At 44.0% G+C, this 17,707-nt stretch overlaps 1 protein-coding gene across 2 annotated transcripts; it reads right to left on the reverse strand.

The window, feature by feature from the left end:
- Positions 1 to 651: 651 nt before the first annotated feature.
- Positions 652 to 12,130, reverse strand: LOC142803888 (uncharacterized). 2 transcript variants are annotated; one of them, XM_075890160.1, is made up of 5 exons: positions 11,772 to 12,130; positions 6,754 to 6,808; positions 4,511 to 4,599; positions 1,181 to 1,340; positions 652 to 1,083 (listed from the first exon to the last, which is right to left on the reverse strand). In XM_075890160.1, exons 1-5 carry the CDS (start codon positions 11,916 to 11,918, stop codon positions 821 to 823), a joined length of 714 nt encoding a protein of 237 aa, XP_075746275.1. In that variant the 5' UTR covers positions 11,919 to 12,130; the 3' UTR covers positions 652 to 820. The 2 variants fall into 2 exon arrangements, with proteins under 2 accessions (XP_075746275.1, XP_075746276.1); XM_075890161.1 differs by having other exon boundaries at positions 6,754 to 6,816; positions 11,772 to 11,903.
- Positions 12,131 to 17,707: the final 5,577 nt, after the last annotated feature.

The raw sequence follows: 17,707 nt of genomic DNA on the forward strand, positions 1-17,707 counted from the left end.
GGGCCGACGTTTTGCCGATGTTTTAGCCAGTATGCAACCAACATTGGACCGACGAAGGCCCATCGTATTGCCGACAAAGCTGCCAATGTTCGGCCAACATTGGGCCATATTTCAGCCAATCACATGCCATTTTACGCCGATGTTTGCTGCACGACGAATATTGGCTACGGATGTATGACCGACATTGGACCAATCCAGGGCCACATTGCAGCCAATCAAATGCCGTTATTACACCGATGTTTCCTGCACGACGAATATTGGCTACTGATTGGCTTGCCATTATGTAACCATCATTAGTAGGGAATTTTTCTTACCGAAAGATTTAAACAATATGCCTCGATGACCCGCTCTTGTAGCTTTGCAGCCCTGTATACTTGGGGCAACAGAAAATTGAATTCTGAAAACTGAAAGCAGTTACTCGATCTATTTCATCTTTTATTTCTCATTCCCTTTGCTAACACTACAAGTGTAGTTTATTTTTTTACCAATTTATCTTTTGCAATAGCGAGTGCTTTATTTGGTACTGGTATTTGGTACAGCAGATCGAAAAGGTCGTTAGGAAGTAAATGCTGAAAGCGTATGTCCCCCACTTGCAATCCCCACATATGTCCCCCACATGGTAATCGAGAATATTCATAGCTTAGAGCATTTTTTTGTAACTAAAACATGGTGATGGTGCTTCCGAATCAGCATAAGCTAGCCGAACAGTGCACCACCGACAGTCTGCAGACTATTTATTCTTTGTTTTTTTTTATTTATTTGGTACAACAAAAAATGTATACATTGAAAAATATATATACACAACTAAAAAAGGCCTGCTCTACTGCAGGTCAGGTTGCGTTGGAGGCACAGTGACAGTGGTGCTGTGAAGGCCCTGGCTGCTGTGGCTGGGCAGGAAGCCAGCTGCCGCGAGCAGCCGATAATCTGCACTCTGAGAGTGGGGATCACCGGGCTGCTCCACAACAAATGTTTCTCTGAAGCGCCGCTTCCTGCCCCCACAGCGATCACCAGACCCTGGCAGCCACCTCTTAATAAAGTTGAAGGCCTCCGCCTGGTCGCACCCTGCTTTTTGGCAGATGACATCTGCATACAAGAACAGAAATACCATAGTACACATGAAGCACTGCAGTACAGAGAATACACAAGGGTACACACACATAAAACAATGAACAAGTCTAACCTGTCACTAATCTACAGAGCCTCCGGTTCACAAAGGCCCTTTTCCCTTTTCTGCCATGAAGGCTGTACAGCACTTGCACGTCATGTGCCAATACAGCCTTCATGGCATTCACACCAATTTCTCGGAGGCCACGTCCCCCAATCTGCAGGAGGTGCTTGCGCTGTAAAAAAATGCAAGAAGCATAGATGGGGTAAACGCAACAGCACATCGAAATGTTTTCATGATAAATATCTGCAAGAAGAGGACACTGAAAACAACAACTTGAATTTTTGGGCATCACAACATTTCATTGTTTTTTTACGCTAACTTCAACTCACTTGACCTAAAATGGTTTCCACATCAGCCCTCTCATACTCAGTGTAAGAACCTTTCAGAGTCCTTCTCTGAATGCAGTTTCGCTGTTATGAAATCAAATACAACACTGTTATAACCCTTAATAAATATTGATTCTAGCTATGAAATAGTATAATTACTTTGTACAGTGCTCAAATTCCAATACACGTTTCTTCGAGGTTACAATGTCTTTGCCTGAATGTTGACCAGGAGTAGCTTCTACAGGTGAAAAACGATAAAATATGTGGAATTCAAAAAGAAGCTTGGACATGTTTTTAATCAATGCACTGTAAGCAGAGCACAACAAGATAAATGAACATGATCAAGGCGTACTAAGAGGCAACCTTAGAGCGACCAAATCTTGGTCATAGATGAAACTGATAGAAAAATAAAAGTCGCACTAGATGGTCGCACCATTTGCTGTTTATATTTTTCTGTGATAGCCAACAAAGAGGCATGTCGCTATAGAAATCTCATCACAATAAACAAAGGTGCATTTTTCTTCACACTGCGAAATGGGGTGCATGTTAGATTTTTAAAAAAGTAAGAAATCGGCTAACACAAGGCAGGGTGAACTGTAGCTCAAAGTAGAGAGAGCCGCAGCGGACACGAAATAGGGTGATAAATGAACAAAATTACTGAATGTCTGTTTTAAGCAGGCTATTGCTAGTCACTGCCCATCAAACACACGATGCCGCCTACATCGTCTGCTAGCTTAGGACAGTTCACTCGGACTTCACAGACTATAGTAAATACAGTCGAATCTCATTAATTCCAACACACTTAATTCGAACTGACACTGTGGTCCTATCAAAGCTATACCGCGCTCCGAAAATGCTCTCAGCACCCCGCCCAATCCTGCGGTGGCACTTCAGACACCTCATCGCTGTGCTTGAAGAAGAAAATGAAGAAAAGGAAAGAAAAGACTGCGGTGGAATGTTTGCCAAATGCCAATCTGCGACATTCCTGTGCCACGCTTCGGCTTTTTCCGTCCCTGCCACGTAGAGACCCTTCTCCACTTAACACTGCGCATGAAGAGAAAGAGGGGAAAAAAAGCTGTCGCAGAGAGTTGGCTCTCTCATGCCGATCTGCAACGCGCCGGTGTCACGCTTCCCTGTTTTTCATTCCTGCTATGTAGAGACTCTTCTCTTTTCAACACCGCGCATGAAGAGAGAAAAAAAAAAGCTGCCGCGAAGTGTTTCTCTCGAATGCCGATCTGCTTTTCTCCAGGTGGAGACGCTCCTCCATTCTCATCATGTGCTGGCCACGCTCCGGCTGCAGCGCAGATGGTAACAGTGGAAACACAGTTGTCTTAGAAGAGTGTCAGCACTGGACATTGCCGCGCGCAACTTCTTTTGCCAGGAGAATACTGAAGCCGAAGTACAAATGCTTTGCAAACTGCACACAAAACTTGTTGACTCGTTGCAAGGCCAACGTGTACAGACATGTATTGACTACTTTAATTAATGACGGATGTCCTGTAATTTGTGAATAAAACTCCATGCACATGCATCACTGCATGGTGAGCCCTCCGCTCGTTTACCGTATTTACTCTATTCTACCGCGATCTCGATTGTAACGCGCGCCTGATTTCCACGACCAAAAAAAAAAAAAAAAAAAAAACTAAGCCATCGGTTGCAACGCGCACCCTTTTTTTCTCGTTGGCCCGCTTGATCACACCACTTGCGAAAACGACTCTTTTTGAGAGCGTCTTCCGTTTAAATATGAAGTACGGGGGAAGCTTATGCCTATCTGACGTGCAAGAGAGCATTGCTGTCAGTCTAGTTTTACCGTGGCCCGATGTCAGTACACAAACTTGCTTCGCCCCCTTCTCCTAGACGGTTGTGGTGCCAGGCATGTCGAAGTAAAGAGGCATGTGATCGGCATTCCCGATTTGCCCAAGCAGGTAGCCGTTGTTGTGCCGCAAGTTTAGGAGGAACCTCTGAAGACTCTGAAGCTTTTCTTCGTACTCCTCCGGCAACTTCCGGTATATGCCCGTTCGCCTTCGGAGGGAAAAGCCTTTTCTCTTCATAAAGTTCGTTAGCCAGCACCTGCTCGCTTTAAAATGGCTCTGCATTATCCCTTTTTCTAAGGCTAACTGCATAGCCTGCACTTGGAGCAGTTCTGTCGTCACGGGCCGCTGTGCCGCTCACTGCTTAATCACATGCTCGCCGAGCAGCTCTTCAATTTGTGGAAACCGACCCTGCTGTGGTCCACTGAAGCCTTTGCGTGAATCTTTGCTGTCGACAATATTCTGCTTTCGTTTCCGCCAGTCCCGCAGGCACGTTTCGGGAACTTCGAATGACCGCGATGCGGCCCGATTTCTGTCCGTTCCGGCACACGCGACGACTTTTCTTTTAGAAGCAGCATTGTGGTGCACTCGTCGAGTTTTTGGTGTCGGCCCTACCATGCCGTCGATGCTAATGTACTACAAGATGACGAACTCCTCAGCACACGTATGAAGTGCCGCGCATGGGAAACACATAGGCAGAAATGACCAACGCGCCATGCCGACGCACGTAGGGGGCGGCCATTTTGTAAGTGACGATGGCAATAGAATGACCATATTCATTTTTTTTTTTCGTACTCGATTCTAACGCACATGCGATTTATGAACTCTCTTAATTGGAAAAAAGGTGCGTGTTAGATTCAAGTAATTATGGTAACTTTCATTATTTTGAACTTCTTTTAATTTGAACAAATTTTCTGGCCTCTTTGAGTACGAATTATTCATATTCGACTGTAGTACAGTGGCTCATGAGATAACCTGACTAGTTTGTTTCCCGAAACACAGTATCTTAAAGCAGTACTAAATTTCTGCATGTTACATAGGCATATTAAAAATCAAGAAATATACACCAAAGCCACAGCCACAGCTTTACTCTGCACAGCTGCCTCTGCTGCCTCCACTTCTCTAATTGTACCAGCAGGCAGCCGGGGAAGGTCAGAGGGGCGCTGTGCTGGCTGGGCGTGCTGAGGCACGGACAAGAGCCGTACCTCGTGCTTCAGCTGTCGCACCTCCTGCAGAACCTGTCTTTGTTGCTGCCGGATGCCAAGTTGGATCCGCAGGATCCGTAGCAATAGAGCTGAAACATACAAGAGTACATACCATATTTACTCGCACAATTTGCATCCTCACATAATTTGCTCACCAGTATAATTAGCCAGCCTGCTTTACTACAAGAAACTTTTTGCTCGCATACTTTGCCCTCCCCAACCAGCCCGAGCCACCTTGCCGGCACACACACAGACACATTTGACTTCATGATGCTCTGGTCAGGCACATCTCTTGTCGAGCAGGCGAGTGCAGTCTTACACAAAATGGACTGAGTGCAAGGTCCCTTCTTCCATGAACTTTTATGCTTTCCCTAGAATATCGAACTTGAAAACCGAAACCTGTTTATGTGTTGTCCGAAATGCCTAAAGGTTTGCCTCCTATCTTCCCACCTCTTCCACGGCAAGGATGTATTCCCGAGACACAGCACAGATGTTGAACGCGTGCAAGGACCTGTCATATCAACTAGATGAGGCAGGTTTTCGCACTAATTTTTTTTTTTTTTTTACGGTTTCGCCATCTGGCCATTGCGTTTTTACCGTTCCTTGTGATAGGCTACAATAATTATATACGAGGCAGATTGCTGTTATAAAGCTTACCGAAGAAAACTGAAACCGTGCTACCGCTAAGCACATCAGCGTGGAGTTCTTCGACATGCAATATTCAGTATGGGAGCCACCAGAAGAGTGCGTTTAATAAGACTTAGCATAGAAGCTTGGGTGTGTCGGTTAGATATCGGAGGGAACACAACGCAATAGAAGACTGGGACAAGGAATGGACACACACACACATGAAGGGCGACACACACAGCACTGTGTTGACATCGCGCTTCCTTGTCTGCATCTTACTTTACGTTGGGTTCCCGACAATTATTGGAGAGTACTTATGTTCTCTGGTATAACCCTGTCATGGGAACTGGTTTTTGTGAGCACTGTTGGGAAGAACTTCAAGAAAATGGGGGCATTTGAACAGGCTTAGCAAACAAATGACAATCCGCTTTGAGACAGCTGTGACAGCGCCTGCAACATATATTCCCAGTTGAGCTTTTAGGCCAGCGATTCCTACTAGCTTCGCACATGACCGGATTGACAAAAAAAGTACACATAATACGCGAGTATATACTGCATTTGACTCTGTAGCTTTGATGAACCAGGCAGATACACAAATTTATCCGAAACTCCGCTGATTCTGTTGCAAAATTATTCAACAAACAAATTGCGATGTTATCCATGTTACTATACGATTGTGGCACTTTACCACTGCAGCTTTCCAGGAGGCACACATAGTGCAGCACCACTCGCAGTTAATTGTATGCAGTAGGTTGCTCACAGCAACTGACTGCATGCAATGGTGAACATCTTGCATGCTTGCACCGCTGTTTCAGCATGCTGGCTGCTTCCCATACGGCTATCAATTGATGTTCACAAAATTGGGAAGATGAAGAAAGACTACACAGAGCCCTCTGGCCACCCAATACTCCAAACCTCCAGCCAACAAACAAACAAAAGAAACAGAAGTATGCAAATGAATATTATTCCTAATGCAGCTGGAATGAAGTGTAGTTTTCACCAATTCTGTGTGTTAAGTCAATATGGAGTGAGTTAACTCCATAAAGTAGCTTTTCTCATTACAGTGTTCACTCTATTGTAACACAAGGAGTGACTACATAGCACCTAGAAGGAAAAATAGAACCTTCAGTATTTGATAGAAATGTGAGGCTCTACCTTAAAACAACAATAATCTGGAAAAAGAACTCATTACATTCGAAAAAAAAAAAAAAGGTAGCACAGTTGATCCCCTTTACAAGAGACACTGATGTAACAGACAAACGGGGATAAGAGGCACCAGTGTGCAGGCTGACATTTGGCCCATCATGCATCAGGCACTCCGTAGATGCGCCTGTGCAGCCAGGAGCCCTGCAGTCAAGCATGCTGAGCAAGACTGTTGACCACTGTACAATGACACATTGCCACAAAATTTCAAAACTTCATTTCACAGACTTACGCAAAAGCTTCTTACACTCTCGCATAATTTTTGCACAAGCTTCTCTCATTCTTGCGTGATTTTCGTCAGAACATATAAGTGTTGGAAGTTGTATGTCCCCAAAAACATGCACAATACAAATAGCCTACATTAAAGTCTATCACTTAATACGTGCATAGTGTAACAATGAAAGGAAACTCACGCATGGTTTGCTCCGAGCCTTCCCCGTGTGGTGCCTCCTTGAGCCTTGGAGAGCACTGTACAGCTAGAGCAAAGTAGCATCAATCCAGTGTTAATGGCAGGTTAACAAGACAACAAAACTAACCCCCATATTCATAAACGCTCCCCGACTCGACTTTCACCCTTCACTTGACAGAGTTGAGCACTGTGCCGCTGCTCGTTTGAAAGCGACGCTGCGCTACTCGAGAATCATAGCAGATTATTGCTGACATGCAGCGATTTTCTCTGCTTAGAGACGGCGCTCCCATCAGCCATCTCAAGTGAAGGTGAAGCGTTGAGTGGAGGGACGTTCTAGAATACGGGGGTAAGATTGGTTGCAAGAACACTACAATATACACACTTAATTTTTACACTTCATCTATATTGTACAGCTACACACATTCTGCATCCTTATAATGCAACATATACATACAGGCTTATAAAGTAAACACAGTAGGCTGCTCAAATAAGACCTACACAAAAAATTACCCAAAAGTGGCCATGCGCAAAGTACTTTTATTTGAAACTCACAAAACTTTTGTGGTGATGGAGAATAAATAAGACAGGTTACGCTTGGAGGCACATGAGACCTTCGCAGCTATCATAAAGTACAAAAAACAATATGGTATGTGTGTGTGTATGTACGCATGAAGCTTCAGCCTTTACATACGGTTTCTTGAAAGAATCGACTATGAATTTTATGGCACCTGTGTCCTTCAGCGCAATTGAAAGCCTGCTGATCAGTGTGTGCAATTGTGGAATAGTTACATAGAAAATGGCGTGAAACACCTAAAATCAAATTTTTCTAGCTAGGAAATATGCAGCTGTGTATACACAACACATGCTGCAAACAGTGGGAGGTGACCACAAGAGTGATTTGAGTGTAAGCGGCAGTATTCCGCATTCATGCACCCCGCCATTTTCAACTGTTGCCCAAAAGCAGCACCACTTCAGCGTGCTACTTTTTTTTTTTACATCATAAACAGCACGGAATACAGCGAGGATGAAAACAACATATGCAATTAAATTTTGAGCACTATTTATGGTGCGCATGATTGATTGATATGTGGGGTTTAACGTACCAAAACCACTATATGATTATGATAGACGCCGTAGTGGAGGGCTCCGGAAATTTAGACCACCTGGGGTTCTTTAACGTGCACCTAAATCTGAGCACACGGGCCTACAACATTCCCGCCTCCATCGGAAATGCAGCCGCCGCAGCCGGGATTCGAACCCGCGCCTTGCGGGTCAGCAGCCGAGTACCTTAGCCACTAGACCACCGCGGCGGGGATGGTGCGCATGAAAAAAAAAAAAAAAAATAGGCCTTTGTACAACGACGAATGCATAATTTGCCTTCACGGACCTTCTGTTAGGCTGCACCACATACAGATTTTTTGTGGCTTTCAAAAGAGATTTGAAAAAAAAAAAATAATAACCGTGTTTACTCTCGTCATGAGCGCACTCACTAAGCCACCCTCATTTCAGTCGCCAAAATTTTGAATTTTTTTTTTCTTCCACATATTAAACACACACCTTACGTTCATCCGCTGAAGTCCCACAGGCTCCCCCCCCCCTTGCCGCCTTCGCTCGCTGCCACGTGCCATTTTATTTTTGTTTCTATTTGTTCACGGAACGTCCCCTGTCTTTTTTAATTATCTCTTGTAACATATGTGGCATTATCTTGTTCCCGAGGTGCCACAGGTGCTCTGCTATGTAGATGCACCATTAAACTAGTATTTTTGATCAACTGTGCATTTCTGATGTTTACCTTGCAAGTACGTAAAACTGGCATGCTTCTTGATCTACGATACACATGTGGCTTGTCTCACTTTGAAGGAAAAGTTAGCATACAATGGTGTAAATGCTTAGAATTTGAAATATTGAGGCAGCAGCACACCGGAGATGATCATATGGTAAAGAAACAAGTGCTGCCTTATCCGTCAATAAATTTTGCGAGCTAAAAGAAGTACAAAAGCACAGCGAGGCTATGATGTGGTTCAACCTGTGGATTCGCTTCATTTATCACGCCATATGATGAAGCTTCCTTTGGTAAAACTGCTCAGATAAGAAAAAAAGTTTGCTGTCCAATACAGCAACTATACAAAGTGTGCACGTGCATCTCGCAGCGCCTTTTCGTCACTTCCGAAATGCGCCACCAACATGCCCGGGCACCAACCGAATCTATCGCCTACAACTGCCATGTTGTCTCCTCGTGCTTGCACCCGTTTAGTTTTGCCTCACGATGCAAGTTTGAGAAATTATGAGCTGCTAGTGAGGCAAGTTGATTTAGTAGTCCACGCAGAGGGAGCAGAGCTTAGGGTGTTTCTTCGCTGAAACTTATAACCTGAAATTGAGAACGCACATTTCGATTTTCCTAAAAGTACCAGCGTATTTGGCTGGTGCAGATTAACAAAAGCTACTTGAAGAAACTTTGCAATATTTGCATCTTCAGGTGCAACTTCATTACGGGTAAGTGCCATAGCCAAGTATTTACCTGCAAACAGATATAGCTTACCAAGATACTGTACATACAAACTTGTCCGCAGTTAAAATCATGATGGCGAGGAAGGCGGTTAAAATCGTGATGGCGATCGCGGAGATTTGGTATTGCATTGAAACAAACTATAAAGAATGGGAAACAATATTAGTTCACTTTGAAGTATAGCCGATCGGTTCAAGTTGGGCGTCAGGATTTTTTTTTATTAGTCAATTAATTCTATACACGGTCTCTATCATGTTCAGTGACTCCACTGTACATTAGCGTACAACAAAAGCAAAATACAAAGTGAAAAGTGTGTCAAAGCACACGCTAAAAATAAAGTGATGACTGGCATTACTGCGGCACACACCACGCAAAGTCGCTATCTGCCTTGTATAATATTTTCCTCGACTATTTCCACAAATTGCAATCAAAGAGGCTCAAGCTCAACATCAGCACTGTTTAAAACACTTGGGGGGGGGGGGGGGGGGGGGCATTGCTACTTTGGTGGCGTAGGCCGTGACAATATATTCATAATATTATATCTCTTGTAAACTTTCCTAGCTCTGCACGACTAGTTTTCGATGGGAGCAGCTGCGCTTCGCACATCCACTCTTAAAATTGCGGCTCGAGAGATTTTGAGCTTTCACTTGTTTTTGGGCCAGGCAATTTGTAGTAAAAGCAAGATAATAAACCCTCATAGGTTGTGGCGGGCAGCCGGTGTACGCCGTGGCTGGTATATGTGTCGCACATCTTGATTATCTGGTCTTGTATCGAGTGAACGAGCGAGGCCTTCCTAATCCAATGAGCTCGTTAAAGTAAGACAACAAAAAACCACAATGCTTCCACATCGTTCACAGCAACAGATGACCAGCCCCCAACAAACCACACTGCAGCACGTGAACTGCCGTAGGTACCCAGGGAGTTACCCGGGCATGGCGGGAGAGGGCGACAACGGCAGAAGTGACATCACAAGAACACTATGTATAAAGGGGACATTTAAAGACTTTTTTCCCATTTTTAAACTTCGTGCACTGTTCTGTCACAATTTATAGCTCAGAATAGTTGTATTTTGAAAAGGGCACTAATTTATAAGCCCAATGGTTCAAGGATGGGTGCATTTAGGGGACCCATTCTACGTTTTACTTATGCCCTTCAAGAACTTGCTTACAGGGCCAAAGTCCTGTTTCAGAAAGAACACGCTAGTGCGTGGCCAGCAGTCCGTCAAGCATTAGTGCTGGTGAGATTTGGAAATGCAGCGCATGAGCATCCTCATCTGCTACTTCTCTGCTCATGCTCTCGGGGCTTACTTGCGAGGCACGGTCCTTCGCACTTTTCATTTTCACACTGTAAATCAACTGATACCAACTCTGCTTTCCATTATTTAATAAACCAATATTTCATGGTCACGAGGACGAGCTTAAAATGTTTGCTACATCAAACCTGAACAGCATTTTGAGTCATCGAAACTTGCTAGTTGCAGCGAGCATTATGCGAAAAATATGATGTGCTTTACGGTGACAACTTGTAAAACACTGCAGCAACGATTAAAATCATGCATTTTTTGTGCTCACAGGAAATCCCTGAAGCAGGAGGCACTGGGCTAGATAAATTGCGCAGCTAAAATACGGATGCGCTTTCCAATGCTGTCATGCGTACAGGCGGAGAAATGGCAGACAAAACTGGGCGCACCCCGATTCTATGCGCATGCGTCCCATTCACAAGCCTCGCTGCCAGTTAGCACAACATGGCTCACTGTCCATGAGCTCGCTTGTTTCCTGTAACAGTGGACCATACGGTACACCTATTTAAAAACGAGGATAGAATGTATATAATGCAGCATCTGATGAAGCCATGATGATGTGTTGCTGATGAAATCTGGAACTCTAGTTAGTACCCTTATTGTTAACCAGCCGACCGACTAGCAAAAAGATTTGCGACTGAAATGATGGCATCTACACCTGCCCTTAAAGGGACACTGAACAAAGTTTTTGCCGCCGAGATTTTCAGCCAAAGCAAAAGATTGGGCCATGAAATTCATAGACAATAATTTCAAGCAGAAACTACGAAAACATACTGAATTTAATGAGCCTTTTACAAAATGCCGCGTCTAGCTCTTAGACACGGCGTTTTCTAAAAGGTCGCGACATTTATTTTTCAAGTTTTTTTTTTTTTGTTATTCAAGACAAATCTACGGTGCATGGTTCACAGAAAACAAAATTGCCTCTGTAAGATTTCTTTGCGAGCAGCTTACTAATTTTAAGGCAGGCGCGTTGATTCGTGAACTGAAGGATGCGAGTGATCGATCTTGCCTGCTAGTGGCTAGGCGACAAAGGCTTTACCTCATGTCCTGGTGTAGCTAAGTCACGCAAATGGAGCAGAAAATGTGCATTATAATTTATTTCACCTAAATATCACACGTATGTGACTTATTGCCGGTGACAGGTGATCAGGATGAAGTCGACAAGTTGCAAATCTGAACAAGAATTCACTCGAATGAAAAACCAACCTATACTCACGTGCACGGTGAAGTCGAACACGTCGTCCGTCAATGTTGTCGCTGATGCTCGAAGGAAAAGAGAAGAGGACAAGCGACGGGGTCGTCTCTTTCTATAAAGTCGGCGGAACTGCCAGAACGGCCAACACAAAAGGCATCGGGTTGACATTCCTCCATCTGGGCATCAGTCGCTCCACCCGGGCATGCAGCTGCTACTGGTTCTACTACTATCCTCTTCTCCGTGCCTCTTCCCGACATTGCAGTGTTGCTGCCATACTCGCGAACCTTTTTAAATTAAAGCACGCAATCATGTATTATCGTGCGCCATACTAAACTTAAAAACAGTGCGCCGGTACATGAGATCACGAAGCGCGGTCCACGCCATCACAAGAGCAATTGGAGAAATGAAACAAAGAAAACAAAAATGTATAAAATATTTTGTCTCAATACGATCCGCAATCCAGTTTCCTGCAGCGGCTTTTGGCTCTGTATGAACGGCCAAGCCAGTGCCAAGCCAAGCTTGCGTCCCTGATCAGCTGTTTGTTTCCATCGAGAATTCAACAGTGAACTGGCAATTTGTTTAGATGATATTGCTTAAGGGCTTGAAATTAAATATTTCTCTACGTACTACTGCTGTACTTTTCCTCTCTGTTTCCTGATCACAGTGATGAGATTGAGGAGGTTACAATTTAGAAAACAGCAAGTGCAGCTCAAGCATTGCTAGGATCGCTGTTTCGGTAATAAAATGTTACAAAGATTTTGCCCCGCGACCTGCTTGCCGTGTTCGAGCACCCAGTAGAAATTTACGGTGCCGCGTTTGAAAGAGTTGAATAAAATTGCAATATTACGAATGAAAGGCTCTGAAGCAACATCGCATTTTATCAGGCCTACACCTCCCACACCTAGACGAGTAAAACTCGTCGATATTATCTTGCAAAGCTGTGTATAATATTTAAAACACATTCTTTAGCCCACGATGAATTGTTCTCTCGTGTGGCTTCTCCATTTGGTACTGTCATGTTAACTTACAAAGGCAACTTTCCATATTTAGTCTCTTTAGATGTTGCAAAAGCTTGACACGTGGTGTGTATGCCATACTGATAATTCTCCTCGTAACCTGGGTCCGCCTCTTTAGACAGCGTCGCATTTTATTGTTCGCAATTATGTTTGTTTTATACTGTAAGCGAGCTGTGTGATTTCATCAATATTCACGAGTGTTCCCTGACTGTACAAACACGTGCGTCTTATTTGGTGCGGTGCACGTTTGTATGTAGCAAAAAATGTCATTTCGTCAGCGTGTGTCTGCATACACCTGCATGCCCTCCAGTACGTGTACATAATTAATGCAGTAAGGACTGCAATGCATAGCCTTGCATGGGACATATATTCCATGCACCCTCAGAGAAATGTTGTTTGTTATGAGCCTACTGTTTATCATTACTTTTTTTTTTTCGTTAAAGTTTCATCTCCATATAAGGCAGCTGTATACAGGCACGAGCTTCAGCAGCTTCCTCGTTGTTCCATTTTAAATAAAAACACCAGGCCTACCCGAATCAATGATCTGTTTGCTATCATTACTGTTATGTGTTCTACGATGTACACAAGGACAGTAGTATACAAAAAATAGGGAGGGATTTGAATGCCCTGCCTGCATGGCTGCGCCGTTTCACAAGATCAGGCGCTGCGCTGTGAAGCTTCCTACCGGCCTGCAGAAATTCAAGGGAGCGTACAATAGCGTGGTTCAAGAGGACTTGTGGGGAATACTAGACACACTGGGTGTAAAAGATGGAGTCACTAATCGTTTAACGGAAATCTATAAAACTAACAAGGTAGTTAAAAAGTGGGAAAAACAGGTATCCAAGCCCACAGTGGTGAAACGTGGACTTAGGCAGGCGTGCCCACTGTCACCCTTCTTATTCATGATGTACCTACAAGGATTAGAGGCCAAATTAGAGGCAAGGGGACTTGGCTTCAACCTCTCTTTAGTCAAACAAGGAAAACTCATTGATCAGGCACTACCAGCATTAACCTGCGCAGATGATATAGTGCTAATGGCCGACAACAAGGAAGATTTGCAGAGGTTGATGGACATCTGCGGTAATGAGGGAGATAGGTTAGATTTTAGATTCAGTTAGGAAAAATCAGTAGTCATGATTTTTAATGATAACAAAGGTAGAGAGCTTAGAACACAGGAAGTCACGCTAGAGATAACAGATAAATACAAATAACTGGGCATATGGATAAGCAATGGGACCGAGTACCTGAGGGAACACGAAATATGCGTGACGACTAAAGATAACAGGAATGCAGCAGTGATGAAAAATAGGGCACTGTGGAATTACAATAGGTATAATCTTGTGAGAGGAATATGGAAAGGGGTCATGGTTCCTGGGCTGACGTTCGGCAACGTGGTCTTGTGCATGAGGTCAGAAGTTCAAGCAAGATTAGAAATTAGGCAACGTGAAATATGTAGGCTTGCTTTAGGAGCTCACGGGAATACACCAAACCAGGGAGTACAAGGTGATATGGGATGGACATCATTTGATGGCAGGGAAGCTAGCAGCAAGATAAAATTTGAGAAGCGATTGAGAGAAATGGGGGAGGAGCGTTGGGCTATGAAGGTTTTCAGCTACTTGTACATGAAGAATGTCGATACAAAATGGAGGAAGCGAACCAGGAAGTTGACTGGTAAATACTTAGAAAACAGCAGGTGGCCAAACCAGAAAGAACTATCGGTTAAAAAGGAACTGCAGGAAACGGAGACTGACATGGGGAGAATTGGCATGATTAAGAAGTCTGCACTAGAGATCTATCAAACTTTTAAGCAGGAAATTGCCAAAGAAAGAATCTATGATAATACTCAGGGTAGTTCTCTACTGTTTGAGGCCAGGACGGGAGTATTGCGAACCAAGATATATCGGGCCAAATACGAAGGGGTAGACACAGTATGCAGTGCGTGTGAAGAGAAAGAAAAAACTGCCGAACACTTGACAATGCTCTGTAAAGGGCTTCACCTTATAGTTCAAGATGATGGGGCAGAGTTTTTCAAAGCACTGGTGTTTAGGGACAGGGAGGGCAAAATAGACTTTAAGCGGGTAGACTTAACTAGAAGGAGGTTATCTGATTGGTGGCTAAAGTCAAGGCACGATTGAAAATTAAACCCTTCACTTCAAAGTACCCGTCCAACTTTACTATTTAAAGGGGAAAAAAAAAATCTAGTGGTTAGTTCACTAAGCATTACGGCTAGGTGACGTTAGCCGCCGCCCGATCTAAAGGGTACAGCCACATCCATCCATCTATCCAGCCAAGAATATGCTCTCTGGCTTGTTGCTCCAGGCCTAGTCAGGTAGATTTTCTGGCCTCACCGTTGAATTGTTTACTCGGGTTGTGGCTTGCAAACATTGCGGTTTTGGGCTTCGTATCATCTTGTTCCGTCATCATGTCCTCCAAGTGGAGGACATGTCGCAGTGGGAGGAGGGAGTACGACAAGGCGCTCATAGAATGAGCTATCAGTCTTACCAGGCAGGCGGTTGAGAGCGCACCGAGGCAGCTGACGCACACCAGCACTATCCGCTTCCTGTATAATACAGGCTAGGGAATTATAGAAACACAGAGCAGAAATCAACTCTTGTGCCTCTCTCATGCACTCACAAGGCAGAACCTGCTTCGAACACTGAGGACCGAGCTAAGCAACACCATGCGTGACGATAAATCTTGGTCTCCTATTGCAATAATGATTAAGGCACGCATGCAACTTAAACCATTGTCACGCAAGATGAATTCACAACACCATCGAAGTGAACCCAAGGCACGTGCTGATTATTATGTACGGTACTAGCGCTAAATTCATGCAGACGTTTAGTTGGCGCCGCAGTAGGCCTAGTTGAAGGAATGGCCACAGCTACTGCTGTGATGGAGAACGGGCTCATTAACATCTTCATGTAGATTAAAACGGCTTACCCCGAAATGGCTGGGAGTGTCACGCTATCCCTAGCAGTGGCACATGCAGTTGCATATTTAACGATTACAGAAATGGCGTACCGATTTCCAAAGCACCCATCAATACTTCCGTCAAGGCGTAGCACCAAACTCTTTATCGCACATTTCGGGAAACATTCCTTTTTCTCCCAATCTGGTGGCTAGGCATGACTACGCCCAAGAATAAGCATGTTATTATCTATGTCGGAGGTATTTTCATCTGATCCCTGAAAAATTATTTCCCTAAACCCATGGAAAAAAAGAGAAAATGGAATTCGCACTTGTCATCATATTGCACCCCATCACAGGAATGGGATCAGATTGGCCTGACGCTCAATACTCCCTTACGCTTAATCAGAGCTCGGTCTGGCACCAGCTCCAGACAAAACCATTTATAATCTCCTGTCTGGCACATCTGTTTTACTCTGCTCTCTCTCAACCAGAGTGCACCATGTACCTGTGGTTCACCCCTGGTGGATCTTTTTCACTGTTTGTGAATTGCACACAAAGCCCTTACTGGTAGATCCTATTCCCAATTCTTCACTATTCTCACGGGAGGCCACTCTTTGGGCAGCTTACATCACGACATGTGCGTGTCATGATGTCAGTGCCGTCTTTTTCAGAGTCGGCGCTGTCTTTTCTTTCTCTTTTGCTCCTTCCCTGTCCTGTGTTTCTGGTGTTGCGCTGCAAACAAGTGAAGATGTTAAAGAACACCAGGTGTTCAAAATTTGCTTCTCATTAATATATCGTGGTTTTGGGAATTAAAACCCCAGATATATTGAAAGAAGATGCATGAAAAGGGAAGGATGATATTGGAAACTGGCAAAAAAGGGATGACAGACTTCTTAAGCTATGCTGCCATTGAGATTTTTAGCTGTTCACGCAATTCTCACACATGGCTTTGATGCAGCTATGCACATATCACACAAGCATGCTGACTGTACAGTTAGTATAACTGCAACCTTCATGTACCCAGCCTTCATGTACCCTCTACGACATTTCAGAACATCTGAGTCAGTGTTAGCATCAAGTTATGTTCTTCATGCTGGGGAACCAGTGTGATGAGTTACCATTTCTACAGAATGAAGCCCTGTCTACCTGGAACAAGCTGCAAGATATATAACTAAACGGCCCTTTTCAGGGCCAGTCAATCTCTGTCCGGCTTGGATGCACCAACTGATTCCCTTTATCGTCAACCCTCAATAAAACTAGAAAATGTTTGTACATGTGCAAGCAGTGTCATTCAATATCTTAGGAAATGCTTGTGAAGCAATTTCAAGGAGAATCATTTTTTTGATCTCATAGTGAGGCATTACGAACACCTTAATCACACCAAATGCCATTATTCAATGAGAGGAACAAGAGAAATATTTCACTGGGAACTATGAAGTAAACAAAAAAACAAATGTTTTCAGATACTGCGAGATCATTTCATAAAAAAGCTCAGAAGTTGCTATGTGTGGCCACATTTAATCTGTGCAAGCATCGTGTGGTTACAAAATTCTGTACCAAACATAGGTTCAGCTTTCTGGGATTGACCGTGCTGCACAAGCTAGCTCAGTGCATGCACTTCTGTACCCTGCCAGAGAATATTTTTACCACCAGTATGTTGTAACGTGAAGTGAAATGGTGATTGCATACTAGGGCACGTCTTGCAGGACCCCAATAAAGTTGTTTCACTTGATCGGTTGGTGTGCTGTAAGCAGAACATTTCCAAGAAAAATCGTATAGTTTGGAGGAGGACTTAAGCAAGGAAAGGTGTAGATAAAACACTGGATTCACTGGCATTATCCTCACCAAGTATAACATTGTTTTTCTGGTGAAGCTTTGTGTCTGAACAGCGAGGAGGATAAGCTGGTAAAAACATGTAAAATGGGAATTCTAGCACAGCAATCTGTGCAGTACTGCTCATTTCATGGAGCATTAATTTCACAGGCTTTGCTCATTGTTAGCGTTAAGCCTATATTATGTCCACTGCAG

Source organism: Rhipicephalus microplus, chromosome 3 (genome assembly GCF_043290135.1).
Source record: "Rhipicephalus microplus isolate Deutch F79 chromosome 3, USDA_Rmic, whole genome shotgun sequence".
In the NCBI taxonomy this organism is placed as follows: Eukaryota; Metazoa; Arthropoda; class Arachnida; order Ixodida; family Ixodidae; genus Rhipicephalus; species Rhipicephalus microplus.